We start from the raw sequence: 19,706 nt of genomic DNA on the forward strand, positions 1-19,706 counted from the left end.
CGCACCGGGCACCTCTTCACTTCTGGAGAGACGTCACTCACTCGGCAACCCCTCCCACATGCAGCAGCCACACACATAGAGGAACAGCGCACCTGCAGCAGACACTCTACATTCACTCCTACAAAAGCCTCTTTTAAGGCTTGGAACGCATTATTTCTTTTTCCATTCATTGTAATGGGAAAAATCGATTCAGATTTTGAACAGATCGCTTAGGCATGAAAATCCATGAATATAATCCAGCAAAATTCCCAGGGAGAAACACTATATATATATATATATATATATATATATATATATATATATATATATATATATATATATATATATATATATATATATCAGAGCCTTTTCATTCATTGTTACGTTGTAACTATGGCTGTGTTGCTCCTCTACCTCTGTGTTTACAGCCCTTCAGTCACGGAGGGTTTCTTTGGTTTTATGAAACACATCTCACAGCATTTTCACAGCAGTATGTGGTGTGATGTCACACTTCACCTCGGACTGTCTTTCACCAGGATGATTCAGTGGAGAAACCGAGCCTTCAGTAGTTTTATAGTATCATAGTAGAGTATGTGCGTCGAATTCAATTGCATCCATTTTTCTGTAATAATTCTATCATAATGATTGCCGTGTGTGTCAAAGTGTCGACAGATTTCTTTTTGAAGTTAGAGCGCCAGTGCAGCGTTTGTGACGTGATGGAAAGGTGCGTGTGTGGAGGGGGGTGCGGGGGGTGGGAGTGGTTTGCGGGAGTAACTGGCCGCCTCTAATTAGCAGCGTGTGCCGGTGCGCAGAGTCAGTGAAGGCACCACCGCGGCTCGTGAAGGCGTCGCGGGGCCCCGTCCACCTGTGGGATGAGCTGTGTGCTGTGAGGAGCCGCTCCGCTTCCAGCTGCCGTGTGTTTCCTGCGCGGACTTGTTGCTGCAGTCAGAGCCGCCCGCGGACTTAAGAGCCGCAGCACCATGATGTCCTACATAAAGCAGCCTCACTACACCATGAACGGGTTAAACCTGCCGGCTCCCGGGATGGACGTGCTGCACACCACCGTGGCTTATCCCTGTAAGTTGCGCTCTTTTCTGACGGAAACCCTCCTTTCACACTTTCGGATGTCAACTTCTTTTTACTGACTTGTCGGAATATATATTTTTTAAATCTGAAGTTAACTGGTATTAACGAACTTTTTTGTTGCTGCTTGTTTTTCAATGAAAAACTACCGCTGTCAATGTCCGAGGCTCGACCTTAGCGATATCGCACAAATATGTCGTATGTGTTCGTGGTATTATGAATGAGGGACTCATCGCTACTATTCAAAAATATTATTATTATTATTTATCAACGTCTTGCGTCATATTTTGACGTACAAAAAGTGTTTTCTTCACTGCATTTGTTTGCGTGCGACAATCGAATGGTCGAACCGGAGACTTGGAAGCTGTTTTATACTCGTATAACGTTGGAAAAGATGAGAAGTGCACGTTGAAGTCATGGCGGCTCCGCTGCTTTTCCAGGGAGAACAAGAGGTTGGGGGTTCGAATCCAGTGCACGCAGTTCTTTTTCAAGTACAATGTTTTTTATGTTTTGCTGGTATTCAGCTATTCACTTGTTAATTTGACTTGTTTTTAATATTTTCACGACTGAATGTGTTTTTATGAAGAGGTTGCGAGTGAATCTTAAATTGGACTTGACTCTGAAGTGGGAAGAGTTTCCACCACCATCATCATCATCATCATCATGAGCGTAATATTTCTTGTCCTCAGCGACTCCCCGGAAGCAGAGGCGGGAGCGGACCACCTTCACCCGCACACAGCTGGACATCCTGGAGGCCTTGTTCTCCAAGACCCGCTACCCTGACATCTTCATGCGAGAGGAGGTGGCGCTCAAGATCAACCTGCCCGAGTCACGTGTGCAGGTACAGGAAATGTCCACGCCAGACGGAGAACGGGGGAAGGTGGGGGAGGGGGTCTGAACTCTGTTTGGACTAGTTTCATTATCAGTAGAAGCTGTGTGATGTACCAAATCAACAATTCACATTTTGAGTGTGACTGATGTGGAGAAACACTGAAGGAGACCAGATGGAGGTGTTCCTCACCTGCACTGGTCGTGGACTCTGACAAACACTGCTGTGTTCTGTGTCCAGGTTTGGTTTAAGAACCGCCGCGCCAAGTGTCGCCAGCAGCAGCAGCAGAGCAGCGGCCAGTCCAAGCCCCGGCCCCCGAAGAAGAAGGCCTCCCCGGTGCAGGAGCCCAGCGCCCCCGACCCGGTCCCTAACCCACCGGGCTCCTACAGCCCCTCCTCGGCCCAGTCCAACCCCACTCTGGCCCCGAGCGCCAGCAATGGCAACACCGCCGTGTCCATCTGGAGCCCCGCCATCTCGCCGCTCCCGGACCCGCTGGCCTCCTCGGCCACCTGCATGCAGCGGCCCTCGCCGTACCCCATGAGCTACGGGCAGCCCTCCTACACCCAGGGCTACGCCAGCACCACCTCTTACTTCACCGGCCTGGACTGCAGCGCCTACCTGTCCCCCATGCACTCGCAGCTCTCCGGCACAGGTGGCGCTCTCAGCCCCATCACCGTGCCCTCCATGGGGGGGTCCCTCAGCCAGTCTCCGGCCTCGCTGTCGTCGCAGGGCTACAGCACCGCCTCGTCCCTGGGCTTCACCTCGGTCGACTGCCTGGACTACAAGGACCAGCAGGCCTGGAAACTGGGCTTCACAACAATGGACTGCCTGGACCACAAGGACCAAAACTCCTGGAAGTTCCAGGTCCTCTAGCCAGCCTCTGCAGAACCTCTGTGACGTCAGGTCACAGCGACAACTCGAGCCTTGAAAGAGTGTGCAGGGAACGGCCTCCCTGCAGGACTGACGGTGGTCCACCAGTTTCTAGATCTGTCTGTGTTTGTTCGCTAGCCTTAGTCGTATCATCCTGTCGTCTTCCCAGGGTTGTGTGTGTAGTGCTTCTCTACGTTTATGTGCTGACGGTCACGGAGTGGACCTGACTGTGACACGAGGTCAGAATGAACACAGTGTGGATGTGAAGTGTCCCGGGTCCGGCCTGCAGCCGTCACGCGGTCATCTGGCCCGCGCGGCTCTCGCCGCTCCGTCTTGGTTATTTTAGTTGAGCTGGTTCTGGGAGCGTCCCAATCCTCTTAGCCTCCCTTCAGCAATGCCCTAAGTGAATTAGTTGGGATTAGAGCCCCCACTCTGTCTCACTCACCTCCTGACTGTCTTCTTCGCTCCATCTTTGCCAAGTTTCCCTCAACGTGTCGTCTCTTTTTAGCTGATGAACGGTCTCATAAATCACTGCTGCTTTTGTCTCTCGGTCCATTCCCCTCGCGCTCCCTTGCTCCCCGACTTTCAGGTCCCCGACCTCCCCCCCTCTGCCCCGGCTCCTCCTGGATAATCCCGCCATGGCCTGATTGCTGCCACGCGAATATCACTCTTACACCAAATATAGGAGAATAGTTGCGTGCCGATTGTTTGGTTGCCAGAGCCTCGAGTCGGTGTTGTTTAGCGAACGCTGCCCGTCCAACTCTGCAGTTATTGTTCTTTATTTTTTGTTTGTTTTCATTTCTGCCATGTTGTGAAACTGTAGGGCTTTAATTTGTGTTGCATTTAGTTGATAGAGTCAAACAAGTCTATCTGTTCGGAGTGTGTACAAGTGTAACAAGTGGATGAAGGTTTCTGCTGTAACTCGGACAGAAGCAATAAAGTCACGTGTTCGTACGCCGTTATTGTTCCAGTCCTGCACCACCACAGCAGAGAACGGAAGCATGTCAGAGCACTTTGGTGCACTCAGCACCGGCCTAATCCCACTCCGCGCTAATCCCACTGCCGCCCTCTCTGCGGTCTGATTGGTTAATCCCTCCATCTGTGCGCCCTGATTGGTTAACTTCTCTTGGAGGATGCGGCAGGCCTGTAATCTTCCCCCATCATCCTGCAGACACTGCAGCCGTAATCCCGGAGAGGAGCAGATGTGATGGGGGAGGGGCGGAGCCTGCAGACCTTGAGGAAGGTGACTGACGGCAGGACGAAACAATTTGTGGTGGAAACTTTTCCAGAGCTGTTCTTGGAAGATCTGATTCGAATCTGAAGAAATGTGAGATGAGATCTGAAGGTGGTCACGCTTCAAAGTTGGAATGTTGCTGTTGCATTTCATTTGTACCATCATCTCCCTCACATCTCTCTGGCTCTTCCTGACCGCCAAGGACTCACCTGATGACCAGCTCTTCCGTCTGCAACATGACACGGTCTCCTTTATACAGCTGGTGACCAACCTGAAGTATCTACTCAGGCGTAGAAACATTTGGGATCCTCCCATCAATGCTAAGAATAAGAATTACTTTATTTATTCAGGGGAAATTGCTGAAGAAAATGAGCAGGAGGGAGCGTAACAGGCAGCACACGCATCAACTCATGTGAACTAAAAAAAAAGTAACAAACATAACTTTGAAAAAATGTGGTGACAGTAAAAAGTAGACGCATAAAGAACTGTCCACACTTGATGCTTTGACACTGTCAAATGCTCTTCTGGTTTTTGAAAAACAAAACCATGATAAGACGCAAGGAAATATAATAAAATATATTCGAATTTATGCTATTTTAGCTGTATAAAATACTAACAATATAACAACTTTATAGTTGATGCAGTGGTCAATATAAATAAATAAACAGGAAAACAAATACCTGCAAGCATCCAAGATACAAACCTTTCGAGAGAGAAAAAATCTCAAGTAATTTCAGCAAAAATTATTACAATTGTTTACCTGAAAAATGTCCGTTCACAACAGTGTAAAATGAAATGAAATAAAAGAATTGATTCCAAATCATCAAAAGATCCACTATATATATTGATTAGTTGAATTAAACAATTTAAATTGAAAAAGGGGCCGAAGGTTGTTTTTTTCCCCATAATAAACGCATTAAAAGTTTGGAGAATAAAAAAGCGACAACCGGTTTCTGACAGATTTGCCATCAGACCTTGATGCGGGTGCGAGCTGATTTATTGAATTTTCGAAAAAGTCGTTACGGATAGCGTCAAAAAAATGAAATACATTAAATACAGAAATGTTGACGAGGTAGGTGAATATGGATTAAGATGCGTGCAGTCGCTTCAGTGAAGTGATGTTACAAAACAGCACCATCTCGTGCACAGTGTCTGGAACATTCCAGGTTCATCATCAATGGCATTAGTATTTTTCATATGTGCTTAAGGTCTGGTCATTAAAAATCCAAGGTGTTTTTGTAAATATTTTTATTTTTCGGATATTTTCCATAATGCGTCCAAAATTCACTGTGAATTGACGAGGAATTAGACAGTGAAATAAGCGTTGTTTTGATCTGATAAATAAACTAAATAAACTATAAACTATTACAAGAGCACAGTTTGATGTGTGTGTGAGGTCTTTAGCCTTTGTTTTTATTGTCCTCATATTGTACTCTTTATCCGCACTATTTCTATCTTTTTCATCTCAGAGCGCAGTTCCGGTTTGCGGTGGTCTCTGCAATCCAGGTTCTGCTTGACGCTTTGTCCCCCTCTAGTGGCCAAATTTGACCATGACAATTACTGACCTTCAGTCGCTGTTAAACGGAAAGGTCAGATTGACTTCCGTTTGTAAAATGAAGAGATAAATATAACTAAATACATAAAGAGAACCAGTCCTCAGTCAAGTTTAAAAGGTGTCAGAAGAGCAATCCTGAATCCTCACACTCCTCACCAGCCGACGTCTTCCTGTCTGCTCCAGTGTCCGTTTCAAACGTCAGTGACAGGCAGAGTGAGGAACCACAGGAGCACGGCTTGTTTGACTCAACTATTTATTACCACTGTAGTATGAGAAATTTGAAAAATACAAAGATCAGTTCATTCATTTAAGTCTGAAAATCTCCAGGAATACGAAAATATAAAAACAAAATGAGGTTATAGAGTGTATCACAAACTTTGAGAGTGAGGACATGCAGAGGAAAGGAAACAAGAGGGGTTCACAATGAAGTGGAGGGTCGCTGGCGTGATCTCGCCGACAGGAGGTCTCGTGGAGCACGAGGAGGCGGAGGACCGTGGGACTCTAACAGGGTCTCTTACATCAGTGCATGTACAAAGAGACGGTCGGTGAACCGTCTGTGAAGGTGAAACACCGTGACGACCATGTTTTGTATTGTTGAGAGTTGACTCCAGCATCGGGCTGGAGATCCGAACCCACACAACCACCAGGAGGCAGGAGACGACCAGACCTGGCAGAGAGGAGGACAGAGAGGAGACAGGAGCCTCGGGACTAGTTTCAATAGCACCCTGCTGTGGAAGTTGCAGCTCCGCTTAAGCAGACTAGTCCCTGATCTACAGCTCCACAGGTGAGCATGTGAGAGACACCAGTTCTGCTCAGTTCTGAACGTAAACTCCGGTGGGTCGGATCCTGGAGACGTTACCATGCACAGAAAAGTACCCTAAAACATGTGTCGAGACAAAATAAGCTAAAGACACAACTGCAACATACTTCTATCTTTTCGGGACCGAGGTTTCCTCTAAGGTGAGAAGCGGAGGGGGGGTGGAGGAGGGGGAGGGGAGGAAAACGGGACCCGCGTGTCTAAGCGCGCTCGCCGCGGATGCGACGGGCCAGCTGGATGTCTTTGGGCATGATGGTGACGCGCTTGGCGTGGATGGCGCACAGGTTGGTGTCCTCAAACAGCCCCACCAGATACGCCTCGCTGGCCTCCTGCAGGAACAATCACAGGCGCCAGTCAGCAGCTGGACTGGGGGTCCGGCACGGGCGGTTTCAACCCACCTGCAGGGCACCAATGGCGGCACTCTGGAAGCGCAGGTCTGTCTTGAAGTCCTGAGCGATTTCTCTGACCAGACGCTGGAAGGGGAGCTTCCGGATCAGCAGCTCGGTCGACTTCTGGTACCGACGGATCTCTCTCAGAGCCACGGTGCCGGGCCTGCCACACAAGTTCACAGTGTCACGCGTCAGAACGACCGCTGGGGTGGGTCCAACGTTACCTGTAACGATGAGGCTTCTTCACACCCCCAGTGGAAGGGGCGCTCTTACGTGCTGCCTTGGTGGCCAGCTGCTTACGAGGAGCTTTACCTCCGGTGGACTTACGGGCGGTCTGCTTGGTACGAGCCATTACGACGACAAGTTACCTGTAGACTACAAATCACTCCAGTCAGGTGACATGAAGACATGTGTCCACACAAAATCATCATCGCTACATTTTAATTTTACATGACAACATTTTACATTTGATAAAAACCGTCACCAAAGTAAAACTCAAGCACAAGAACGCATACATATGTATTATTCCACGCCTGCTTTGATGGATGAAGTTCCTCTCATCTGGCAGCTGTGGCATATCAACACCTGCCAATCACAGCGGAGAACAGCTGGCGAATTGACCGACAACCTATGGGTGGTGACTTTGGCCTACTTATGATCCAATCAGAGCCGTGTAGCTTGGGTAAGTAGGCGGGCTCTAGCGAGTTAGCACCGCCCTTTTACCGCAGGATTATGGCGGCACTCAATGGAAGCTTCCAAATTGGAGACGTTGAGCGGAACAACATTGACGGTCGTCGACAACATACACACGAGAAATTACGTCGAGCTTCTTTACACCAAACACAGCGAAGCCGCAATGATACACTATTGAGCAAACCTCAAGGCAGAAGCCAGTTACAGGGCCAAAGAGGAAGAGAGACGCTCGATGAAGAAGACGGAGCTGCTGTATCCGCAGAGTCGTGTTTCTCGGCCACAGGCTTTCGGGTCGTCGAAATAATAGCTTTATATGTCCTCGTAACTCTTCGAATCGACAGTTTTACAAAGTACACACCGAGTACGGACACACAGCAGAACGAACGTATCCAAGTGGCCTCTTACCTGCGGATGAAAACAAGACTTTGTCGGAGTGTTGTGGCAGCGGCAGATATTTACTATCTCTCGTACACAATGGAAGTGGGAGCAAAATGGCGGACGATCATGTATCTCCCAGAATGCATTTGGACACATTTGTAAACAGTGAGCCTTCATTTCCGCAGCACGTCTTTAATGCCTCCGTTTATCTTTATTATCTCTCCGTAAAAGCTGTATGTGACGCTTAAAAGGTTGCTCATGACTTTAAAAGGAATATAGCGTGTTTTAGTACGCAACACCCCCTTTGTTTTCGTGAAATGCTGAAAATGTGCCGTGTAAACACGAATCTTAGAATTTTTATTTTAACTTGTAGCATTAAAAATAAAATAAAAAAACTATTCACGCAGTTCTAATTGCCTCTTGACTGCAATATACAACGGACTATACATTTTCCACGTGAAATACGTTTGCTATTACTGGTCTACCACCAACGTACTGGCACTACATATTGTAGCTAGTTTTTTTAAATTAATGTTCACTTTAAAGATAAAGTTCTGTTCAGTGACTCCTTACGATGACGTCACAAGGATATACTATTGCAAATTAATTTAACAATACTAAGTATGCTGTGTAGTATATAATCTGATGGAAACATGGGATGCCGTTTTAAGAATAAGGACGCATAAAATTAGCAACAAAAAATCATCAAAATCTCACACCTGAAGAGACAGAGACCCACAAGTACCTTTGGACAGTTTTATTGAATTCAAATCTAGGTTAAGGTATCTCTTGCGTTCGAGACATTGGAGTGTTTTCACATTCAAGTACACAGTGCGTCCTCTGCGCCTCTCCAGGTCGACGGGGGGCACAGGGAGAGCAGGAGGGGCAGACACAGGGTACAAAATGACACTGGAATTCAACCGTCAGTCGACACCAGAAGAACAGACTGTACATCGTTTCCTGGTCCAAGAGGGGAAAAAAACCCAACACCCCAAATGTAAAGAACAGTCAGTTCATTTCTAGTATAAAAGTAAAGAACCCCAGCGGGTCTCTTGAGAACCCTGCGACATATTTCTGATCCAGATGAAGAAAATATGATCTGTACATAAGTTAAGGCTAATTGAGACCCCCCAGCTCCCACAAAGCAGCAGCAACATTTCTGTCAGCATGACGTGTGTATCAGCTTTATTCAGTCACTCCAGTTCACCAGTACCACTTAAAAACAAACAAAAAAACAACAACCCTTCAACGTATCTCAGATAGAAAATTCAATCAGGCATTCATCCATCTTCCTCTGGTTTTCCTGGATGTGCAAGAACCGCTCCGAAACGCCTGGTCCCTCCTTCCCAAGAAGAGTCCAAACAGTTATTTAAAAGTCATTGAAACTATTGTGAACCGAGAAGATGGAACAGAGAGACCGTAAGACGGTGAACCGCAGATGTTCCGACACGCCCCATGACGCCCCCTGGTGGACAAGCCAGCAGGGGCGCGTGTGTTCCCCATTGACTCGTCGTCTGACTACTACTTGTGCTGTAACGTCCAGAATAAGCAATGACCAGTGAAGTACACAGAAGTGTTCTGTAGAGGAGTGCATGCATTTCTAAAATGCAAACTTTATTCCCAGTTCGTACCAAGAGCCACGCCTACAAAAATACAACTGACGATCCCTTTGTACTAGTGATCCTATTCTTTATATATATATATATATATATATAATATTTGAATTTTTTTTTTTTACATTGTAATGGTTCTTGTGTAAGTACCTTCTATCATATCCTGTACATGTATGACTGCGGAGCGTCCCAATCAATCAAAGTGACCTCTTGGACAATATTTCAGATTCATTGATGACCTTGGGTAAAAAGTCTCATAACATTCTGTACAATTCATGAAAATACAAAAGAGAAAAACACTGACAGTCCGCTGTCCTGCAGAGGCTGCCCGTCCACCACTTTCTACAAACTGTTTCTTCTTACTCCGTACGCAAGTCTGCCTCTGGCCTGGGGAGGCCCAGCTCGGTCTGGATGAAGGCTCCCTGGCCCAGCGCGGTGGCGTACGCGCCATTATTATTGTGGCTGACTGGAAATCCTGCAGCCGGGTAAGTGCTGGAGCCGCCCCGTTTTTGAGCCGGGGCCTGTGAATGAGGTACCGGATGGTAATCGTCCAGATTATCGTAGTGGGACTGCACTGGTTTCATGTTGTGTTTCTGGTAGTAGTCTCTGTCAAGGTCAGGTTTGCTGGGGTTATAGTGCGGCTGCTCGCGGACGCTGTGCGAGCGCTCTGGTTTGGAGCGCACCACATGTTCCCTGGAGGCAGAGAACTGCTCGTCGATGCTGTGGTAGCTGTTGGTCTTCACTTTAGTCTGGTGGTGCTCGGTGGTTTGGAAACTCCTCTTGGTGCTGTCCTGGTGCCGGTGTTTGCTGTGGCTGCTGTCCCCGCTCAGCTTCTCCTCCACCGCCTCGTGTTTGGTCTCCTGTTGTTGGGAGAGACCCACTGAGGAGGGCAGTGAGTGAGAAGACTGACACTTCTTGGAACTGCCTTGCTTCCCGATCCCCTCCAGCTTGTCCCCGCCCACATGGCCCTGGACATCTGTCTCCATGTACATGACAACGTCCGGATCTGACTGCAAGTGTCGGGGAAGATAGCGACCATCTTTGCTTTCAGCAGCGACCAGAACAGCTTTACCTGGGTCGGACTTGCTGCGCAGGTGAAGGGTTTCGTACCCACTCATGTCCGCTGATGAGAACAAGGCCACATTGTCGTACTGTGAGAGAACTGGGCCTTTGATTTTCTGCCTCGCTCTGCTCTCCCGGCGAATGGAGTGCATGCGGAGCCGCTCCGCCTCCTCTGGGTCCCAGGACAGATACGCTGGTGCTTCCTTGCTCGCGTGACCTGGGGGCATGTCCCGGCTCACAAAACTGTGCTCCTTCCCTGGCGGGATCACATGGCGTGCCAGGTAGTGGTACCCTGTCTTCCCGACTGGTCGGCTGGCAGTGGCGGGATCTCGCCCTCCGTACGAGTGGATGTGGCGGACTCGAATGGTGCCATACGGATCGATGTCGTAAAAGGGAGCCTCCATCGGACTGGAGCCAGAGTAGGGACTGTAGCGGTACTGCACACGGCCGTTTTCAAAGAAAGGCTGCAGCTGAGTGACGTGGTAGTCTGTCTGTGAGGACTGCTGTGGGGGGTGAGGCGGGGCCTGCTGGTACGCCTTACAGGGGTAAACGGGTCGGTGGTAGAAGAACATGTCGTCATCTGGAGGGACTTCGGTCCGGTGAATGGGAACAGTGCGGATGGTTGAGGGAACGTGAAGAGAATGGACCCGGCGGATGGTGGGATAGCCATGTGTCCTGTCGTGGCTGTAGCCCTGGTGACCGGGACCTGGAGCCATGTATATATTCCTAGGGTTTCCTCTGGACTTGATGGAGTGGTGGTAGGACCGTGGGCCTAAAGTGCTGTACCTGTTGTCCACCCTGGCACTGTATGGTATCTGAGGTTCTGACTTGGACACATACGCATGGTGTGGAGGGGCCACCTCCGGCCGATAGTGGTGCGGCATACCCTGGGGACCCAGAGGAACCGGCCTCTGGTGATAGTAGGCTCCACCTGAAGGCTCCAGGAGAACAGGATCTCCTTTATGGTACACGTACGGGGGCTGTGGAGTGGAGGTCTTCCGAGGAGTCAGTGGGCGCTGAGGCAGGACCTCATCAGGGTGCCCCTCAACCAGGACGTGGAAAGAGGCTTCACTCTGACTAAGCGCGGCAGTGGCCAGTTTGCTCTCCATGGTTCTCACAGGGGGCGCTGGAGGAGCAGACCCATGTGAGTCCGGGTACTTTGACGAACCGGCACAAGGCTGTATGGGCTTAATGGCCTCCCAGGGCTTCTCGGAGGACTCGCCGGGAGCTGTTCTGGCACTGGTGTTTGACGGAGGGGGCTGGGTTTTGGTCTGGCACTGAGGCGTGAGGAGTGGCTGAGGTTGGGGTTGATGTTGAGGCAGTGGGATGACAGGCTTCTTGGGTTTCAGAGGTGGCACTTCTGTTGGTTTTGGAAGAACAGGAGGGGCAGTCGTCTCCTCTGGTTTCATCTGAGGACACAAACCTTACAATGTAATTCAACAGCAACTCAAACATAAAATCCAAGGAGCACCATAATCCATCATGAGGTCTGGTACCAAGGGTGGGATGAAATCAGAGCGTTCAACCAGTCAGAGACTTAAGCAAAGAAAATTTGATTCAGTAAACTCCCAGACGTGAGACCTTTTAGAATGTGGCACTGAAACCTAAACTGTCAGTGTAACAACAAGAAACAAGTTTCCCCAGGTTATTTTTGGAGTTCTTGTAACATCAAATTAACAGTTAACCCAACTGAGTTGTTAAGTTTTTTTTGCTTGAGGTGGTCAATATTGTTGTATGTTATACTTAGTTTTTTTTCTTTTCTTTGTTGGATGGGGCAATAAAATGAAATGAAAAGCAACATAGGATGGGCCAACATGACCACACTCCATGACAGTGTTTACCTCTGAGGCGGACTGTGGTGCCACTCGGCTCTCGCTGCAACCACTTCTGGGCGTAGTGGCTTGACTGGTGCTAGTCGGTGTGGGGACCTTAGCGGGTACTTCCTGGTCAGGACTTTTTGTTGAGGGATGAACTAGAGATTTGGAAGCAGAGGGAGGAGCAAACTTGTCTTGAGGAGTATCCGGTGGGGAGAAGTCTGTTTCTGGTGGAGTTGTGGAAGATGCAGGTCTGAGGATGGTACTGCTCGGTGTCTGCTGGGCTAATGGATGGCTCGAGTTGGAAGAGTAGCACGAGGCAGACTGTGTCGAAGCAGCCGGGGGAAGCGAACTTGCTTGGTCCAAAATGTTGTCGAAGTGCGTCTGAGGGAGTGGAGCCAGTGATGGCGTGTCCTGAGTGGCTGAGACTTCCACCTCGACTTTGGACACAGGTGTCGCCGCCTCAGAGCACTGAGGATGAGGCTGGAGGGAGACCTGTTGAGCCGACTCAGCCAGGGCCAGGGCCAACATGCGCGCCGCGTTTTTGGGAGGAGGAGGAGGCGGGGCCGACACAGGAGCTGTGCTGCACTGGGATTGAGGGCTGAAGTCCTTGGTAGGGTTTGACACTACGAAAACAAAAATATATTTGCTTAGTCACAATAGTACAGCAGTGATGTTACAACACAATCAGGAGGGATTCACTTAATCTAATTCATTTAATAGTATTTCTGGACAGTCATAATTCTAATACCAATGAAAGGACTCTTGGATAGAATCAGCAGTGGGATTTCAAATTCAATTGAGTATTGGAATGTAATATGCAATAAAAAAACTTGTTTGCTGTTGAGCGGTTTCAGCCGCCTTTAACCACTAGATGGCAGTGCGTAGGCACGGGGATCAATGCACTATAGTTCATAGCAGTGATTCTTACCCATCAGGCCGAGGGCCATGGGCCCCTCGAGGGATGCTTTAAGTTGTATGTTTTACACCTCTGGGCGGTGAGATGCTGAGTTTTAATACACTTGCCACATATGGCGGCAGTAGTGTGTAATTGACTTGACAAATTAGACAAAGACAGTCACCAACTATGAAGAAGCTCTTGAAAAGAAACAATGATTAAGTGATGGCGCCCCAAACTGTAAAAACTGTACACAAGTTGGAGTAGTTTTTAAAATTAATAAGAAAATTTTATGGTGCTACTCTCATTTACACTTTTCTTTGGAGTATATTTATGAAAAAGAACATATTTTATGATATTTAGATGATGCTTCACTATATTTATTTTTATCCAGAATTGTATTCATGATGTACAGATTTTCCAACTTTCCCGACAGTTTGCATCAAGTGTATCTCAATACAAAATGTTGATGGGGATTTTGAGGATATGACCAAATAGAGGTGCCTAATTGACTAATATGTGCTCCGTCCTCAAACAAGCTCCACTACTGGCGAAGTTCCCAGAACTTGGGACTCTCTCTTTGGGCTGAGGGTGTTGGATTAAAGAAAAGATTAAATTAAAAATTAAAATCTCAGAGCACCAGGGAAGCTGATAAACTGTGTGTCTTTGAACTGTGGTGCAGAAACAGGGCTTGCTTTCTGGTGTTTTGGGTATCCTGCAAGAACTGCTGGAAAAAGGTCATGCAGCAGTGAGTTAAGGCACGAGGTGGTAGTTCAACCAATAGTGGAGCCTGTCAGAGAAAATAAGCTTTACGAGACGGATCACGCAGCACTAGGATTTAGAACTGAAATTGTTGGAAAATGCCAAAAGCATTTGTGTTGTATTATGACACCAGAGGATGATCAACATTTAGCACTAAAGCATTTCAGGTATAATCCATAGATTATCTTTTGAGTAATTGGAGATGGATAATCTTTATCAGAACAGGGAGGCAGACATCCTACCTTGTGGCTCCTGACTGGTAGAAGCTAGTGCCAGTTGGTCTCTCTCCTCTGCCTTTGACTCTGGGCCGTCTACACTGTCAAAGGCTGCTAGCTTTGAGTTCAGCTCCATTTGAAAAGCTTCACTCAAGGATGGCTCAGTTGCTCGCAGCAGCACGCTGCCCATCAGAGGAGACGAGTCTTTGGACACCAGAGGAGGAGGCAGAGTCTTTCCCACAGAATTCTTCTCTGACATTTCAACTGTGAAGAGCTCCGGAGTGGAAAATGGTGTCAAAGTGGTTGTCTTTAAACATTTAATAGGCGAAACAGCCTGCGTGGGTTTATCAGAGTAGGAATAGGACGTGGTTAGTTTTTTGGTTTCTGGTTTCTCTCCAGCAGGTTTGCTGAATTCAGTGGACAGTAAAGAGGACGACAAGTTCCCTAGGTAGGACGAGGAGATGAGGTCGGAGCTGCTGGTCTGTTCACGACTCCCAGGTTTCCTCTTTGACAAGGAACACTCGGCTCCGGCCACAGAGTCCTCGAGCGGGAAGGAGTAGGTTGTGTCAGGGATGCTGCACTGGAAAGACATGGGGTCAAAGTCCAGAGAGGCCATGCCGATGTCCGGCGGGCTGAGGTCCACGTCTTCTCCTGCTAGGCGGGGAGGTGAGATGAGAGCGGGCACACAGATGGGCCCGTCATCTGCGTCGCTGTCCTCTGTGGCGTCGAGGTTGTCGTAGGAATTGCAGTGCTGCCGGCTGTCCAGCAGCTCGCCGTTAAAAGAGGCTGACAGGGCGTCACTGCTGGAGCGCGGCCTCCGTGGCCGGTACATCTTCGACTCTCCTGCAGAGGGAAGGACAAATATGAATATATTATCTACCTGCAGCCACAAATAATGTGGAGCACTTGTTGTGCAACAGGACCTTCCTTCTCGAGATAAAAAGAAGTGAAATACAGAAGACATTACCTTCAACATTATGCAGCGAACTCAGCGACTCCTCACTCTTGGCTGATCTCAGAGTGGCGGTGTCTCCTCTGCCTCCTGTAACAGACACAAGCACAGCATTAGACCTGACATGGAGTTCAGGGTCCGACCCTAAAGGCTCCACACACACACTCACCAGACAAAGCCATGGCTTTGAGCTCATTCGGTTCACTTGGGTTGCGGTGCAGCTTGCGTTTGGACATGGAAGAAGATTTGCCCAGGTTGAAGAAGGAACGCCAACTACCCACAGGAGACTTCTTCGTCTTGATAGGGGGCCTCTTCCTGCATTTAGAAGCCACAATTGAAGTCCAGGACTGAGTAAGAAAGTCATTGGATGAAGTTAAAATGAAAACAAGTGCAACCCCCTATAATTAGCGCTTGAATTTGGCAGCCACACAGGCTTGGCGCAAAGACAGGTCTCAGCGGATAAATACAGAAATGAAATGTGACAAACCTCTCAGTGGGAAACTCGATGACAGTGTGGAACTTGCCCTGCAGCGCAGCAGGACCCTCGCCCACCTCTATATACTTGCTGTCTTCAGTAACAGGGGAGTTTATCTGGGCTTGTGTCCGTGCCTGGGCCTCTTCCAGGCTAAGGAGTTTAGTCGAGGGTGATGAGACCAACAAAGACTTTGGCCTGGACAGCGAGTTGTGACCTGGTGACATGGACAACATCATGAGGGGGGAAGTGAGATAGTAAGTTTTAGACCACCTTGTGAGGGCACTCACCTGCTCCCTCTCGTATGAGGGAGCTGAGTTTGGTGCTAAACAGGACGTCCACGTGATTGAGGATGAACTCTACAACCACTGACTGGATGCGGACCTCCATGAAGGCTGCTGTACCACTGAAGCATGCAGACTCTATCTGTTTCGACCTAAAGCAATAAAACACATTTCTTTTGAATCAATGGAAATGATCAATAAACCATAGAATTAGGATTCACATTTCCTGTGTGAGCAGCTACTACATTTACATTACATTTTACGAACATAAACATTGACAATACTTCTCCTCAATGCATTATTATAAAACAAAATAACAACACAAGTGTGAACATGCTGGAATTCTTTGTGATTTTTTTTCAGTGCAAAAATGAAAGCTTTACACATCAACTAAGTAAGCATCATCTTCTCACCTGAGCAAGTTAGGAGCCCAGACTATAGCCAGGTTCTTGCTGTGCATGTTGGTGATGTAGCTGAAGGCTGCCAGCCGGGACAAGTGCCTCATTAGAAACTCCAGCGTCCTAAAAACAGATGGAAATATAATGAGCTTCAACTACATTCAACTATACAAGTCTCACTTGTTGCTAGTGACATCAGCAACAACTGTTCCATCAGTCAAATTGCTCATTTTTTATATAAAAAAATTGCCACCGCAGTACCTCAGCTCGTCACATGGGGGCAGTATAAGATTGCGCGAACCTGTAATGCGGTGGCGGAAGCTGCTGAATGACGTCATGGATCTTGATGAGTCGTTCTTCATCTGTCGCTGCTGAAACAGCATCCTTTAGAATACAAGCAGAGGGAGTGTAAGTCGTCAGGGGTCACACATCAAAACTGCAAGTTATACAGCAGCAGCAGTCTCATAACAGATCAACAAGAGTCAGTGATGTAGCACATATGTGCAAGTGAACCCTTCTGGATACAAAGTGTAGGGACGTGAAAGCTCTGTGGGTTGAGACGAAATTTGACAAGACAGAATATATCACAATATTTGCTTCAGCAGGTATTCAGAATTGTTATCAGGCATTGGCATTCTTGTGCCAGCAGTACTAACTACAAAGATGATGACATTACATACATCATTATGATATGGAAAACAAGATAAAATATGCCTTTTTAGTCTCATGGGTGAAAAATACCACCATTGCATGGTGGATGAAATACAATAGTGATATGTTCAAATTATACTTTTTCGTGACTTTATGCTCACTAAAAAATGGAGGACCCGATATGAATTGTGTGCACACTGTAACTGTCACAAAAAAGAAATATCATATTCTAGTTAGCAAAGTGTGTTGCAGCTGGACACAAATAAAGCAAACCGACTCTCCAACGTCATCCCGTCAAATGATGCAAAATCAGCACAAGCAAAGCAAACTGGCCCTTAACTTACAGAGAATTTCTCATAGAGCTGATAGGTCAGCAGCGGGTTTGGCAGCTCTCTGAAGTAGAGCTTGCACAAGGAGCCAACGCAGTGGATGTCCTGGATGTAAACATCTTTGGTCAGGTCGGGGATCTGCTCCGAGTCAAACTCGTGCCTGAAGAGAGTCAAACACACCATTAGACCATTAGCTTCAGATAAACTACAAACCCATTATCAGACTCAACCAACTGCTTCCTCTCTATACATAACTTGAATGTGAAGTTTGAAAGCTCTTTTCCGTTCATTGCTTTACAGGGAAAATAAAAGTAGCCTTTTTGCCAGGTCCCTTTCTCAAAGACATTCAGAAATGTGATTCATGCCAGTTGCCACGTGGAAAGCATCAGAGATAACGTGCTGCTTGGGTTAAGAAATACAGCAAAGGTCACAGAGGTTATTTAAATATCCAGTGTGACGACATTACAACATGAATGATTACCCACATCCAAATATACTTCCATGTGGAGCAGGTACAATTCAAAATATTTTAGATATTAGTTCCACTAAACAGCAACACAGATGATCCCTTGACTGTGGTGTGTGGGTGTGTGAGAAGGGGGATATTATTTAGAGCAGTCTTGTTAAAGGTGAGTTTCCAAGTCCATGTCAAAAGTCTTGTGGGTAATATGAAACAGTAAATTGTAAACACACTGACAGCAGCCTGGACTCCCACAGTGTGACCCGCACACAGGCACATTCCTGTGATTCCCTCCGTTTACACACATTCACATTATTGCATAAACACAGTCAGCCCAGCACCAACCACTCCAGGTGAAGTCTTGGTGCAGCGACTGTGGAAGGAATAGGTCTTACCGTAGTTTCTGGATATTGGAGGCAATTCCAGAGAGGCGGTAGATACCATCCACCACTCCATGTTTCTCGATGAATTCAGTGCAGCTCTTGAGAACCTGTGGAACTGCAACGAGAAAACAAATTGGTTGTGAATATTTGCCGTCTTCCTCACTGTGAGTTGTTCGGCGTACAGCGCGAGTCAGGGGACAATTGATGGAGGCCTGCGAATCATGAGGTGAGGTGTTCATTTTGTTCTACAATTGTAATCAGAAAGACATGAGGAGCACCACGGATGTTTTCTGTCTTGTGAGCCATTGCTGAAGGTCCCTGTGTAGAAGCGAAAATGAGAAATTGTTTGAAAAACAGAGGGCTTCTTGTGGCCTCCAGCAAAACACGAATCATACCAACATGTGTGTGTGTGTGTGTGTGTGTAAACAGTTCCCTGGCCTCCCATAATTCACACATAATTCAGAAGACACCACGTCAGACCTCAAAAGCAGCTGCTCTGAAAAATTCCACACATAGCTGGAAGAAAAAACAGGGAAACTACAAGGCATCTGCCTGAGACACCGCTATGAAGTAAGCCATAACATTACATAGCGAATCCTTTACTGATTATAAACTAATGATCCAAATACCGTGGGGATGTACTGTGGTACCTCGGTTCTCGACCACAATCCGTTCCAGACGGCCGTTCGAGAAGCGCTTTGTTTGAAATCTGAATCAATTTTTCCCATTACAATGAATGGAAAAAGAAATAATGCACCTAGAGTCAATTGGAAGAAAACTGTTCCAGAAAGGGTCACATTGGGTGCAGGTTTTTTGTTCCAAGGCATCAGGTGAATCAAGCTGCACCAGACTGGCAATCGACTGATTACAGTATTCAGACACCTGATTGGTGAAGCTGTGTGTGCGTGTGTTTTGTACTTCTTTGTGAGAACCTGTATGAGTGTTAAATTCAACATAGCGAGGACATTTTGGCCGGTCCTCACTTTGTCAAGCCTCATTTTGGGGGTAGAAAATACTTAGGTTTAGATAAGTGGGTTTTAGTTTTCTTAAGCGTAAAGGTTAAGTTTTGCCATTTGGTTTAGATGGTGAGGTTTAGGGTGAGAGGGAAAGCATTATGTCAATATATCTCAATGCTCTGCACTGCTCTAAAACAAAGCACAACGGAAGCAACCATGTATAACAGCACGTCAAGAGTGGCAAACCAATTTGACACGATGGGAAACAAAATATTTCAAGGAAGGTAAAGACAATCCATCACTGATTCATGTATTCAAGCAGCAGGAGGTGTAAGAGAATCCACAGACGGTTGAATTTGTGAACAGCCTTTGTTGTTTATTTTCTTTTATATTTTCTGTCAGCACTTTATTCCAAAACACTTTCCCACTGACCATGGCAATAAATCAAATTCTGATTCTGATCTGTGGCAGCACCAAACCCTCACCTACTGTGCATGATCACGGTGAGAGGACTAATACTCCAGTGAAATATTGACCAACGGTGAGCAACACTATGCCCTTGTAATGAAGACAATATTGTTCTTTTTCTCTCTCCATGAGGTAACGGCAGCTGCATGGGTTTGCGCCAGT

The 19,706-nt window shown here is 47.2% G+C and overlaps 3 protein-coding genes across 11 annotated transcripts in view; 1 reads left to right on the plus strand and 2 right to left on the minus strand.

Annotated features, from left to right (window-relative positions):
• Positions 1 to 792: 792 nt before the first annotated feature.
• On the plus strand, positions 793 to 3,715 carry crx (cone-rod homeobox). Its single transcript, XM_053847074.1, has 3 exons — positions 793 to 1,056; positions 1,752 to 1,903; positions 2,132 to 3,715. Exons 1-3 carry the CDS (start codon positions 960 to 962, stop codon positions 2,762 to 2,764), a joined length of 882 nt encoding a protein of 293 aa, XP_053703049.1. The 5' UTR covers positions 793 to 959; the 3' UTR covers positions 2,765 to 3,715.
• A 2,071-nt stretch (positions 3,716 to 5,786) lies between these two features.
• On the minus strand, positions 5,787 to 8,023 carry LOC128748758 (histone H3.3A). Its single transcript, XM_053847732.1, has 4 exons — positions 7,855 to 8,023; positions 6,981 to 7,131; positions 6,766 to 6,919; positions 5,787 to 6,696 (listed from the first exon to the last, which is right to left on the minus strand). Exons 2-4 carry the CDS (start codon positions 7,106 to 7,108, stop codon positions 6,568 to 6,570), a joined length of 411 nt encoding a protein of 136 aa, XP_053703707.1. The 5' UTR covers positions 7,109 to 7,131; positions 7,855 to 8,023; the 3' UTR covers positions 5,787 to 6,567.
• Positions 8,024 to 8,553: 530 nt separating this feature from the next.
• The window catches only part of arhgap32b (Rho GTPase activating protein 32b), a 102,084-nt gene continuing 90,931 nt past the window's right edge, over positions 8,554 to 19,706 (minus strand). For all 9 annotated transcript variants that reach the window (XM_053846640.1, XM_053846641.1, XM_053846644.1 and 6 more), the window contains 11 exons: positions 18,133 to 18,235; positions 17,293 to 17,437; positions 16,599 to 16,681; positions 16,313 to 16,420; positions 15,906 to 16,051; positions 15,631 to 15,832; positions 15,313 to 15,458; positions 15,159 to 15,233; positions 14,219 to 15,034; positions 12,344 to 12,942; positions 8,554 to 11,911 (listed from right to left, as the gene is read on the minus strand). In XM_053846640.1, coding sequence (XP_053702615.1) covers positions 9,800 to 11,911; positions 12,344 to 12,942; positions 14,219 to 15,034; positions 15,159 to 15,233; positions 15,313 to 15,458; positions 15,631 to 15,832; positions 15,906 to 16,051; positions 16,313 to 16,420; positions 16,599 to 16,681; positions 17,293 to 17,437; positions 18,133 to 18,235 — 4,535 coding nt within the window. In that variant the 3' untranslated portion in view covers positions 8,554 to 9,799. The remainder of the gene's footprint in view (positions 11,912 to 12,343; positions 12,943 to 14,218; positions 15,035 to 15,158; positions 15,234 to 15,312; positions 15,459 to 15,630; positions 15,833 to 15,905; positions 16,052 to 16,312; positions 16,421 to 16,598; positions 16,682 to 17,292; positions 17,438 to 18,132; positions 18,236 to 19,706) is intronic.

The sequence above is a fragment of the Synchiropus splendidus genome, chromosome 17 (assembly GCF_027744825.2).
Source record: "Synchiropus splendidus isolate RoL2022-P1 chromosome 17, RoL_Sspl_1.0, whole genome shotgun sequence".
Classification (NCBI taxonomy): domain Eukaryota; kingdom Metazoa; phylum Chordata; class Actinopteri; order Syngnathiformes; family Callionymidae; genus Synchiropus; species Synchiropus splendidus.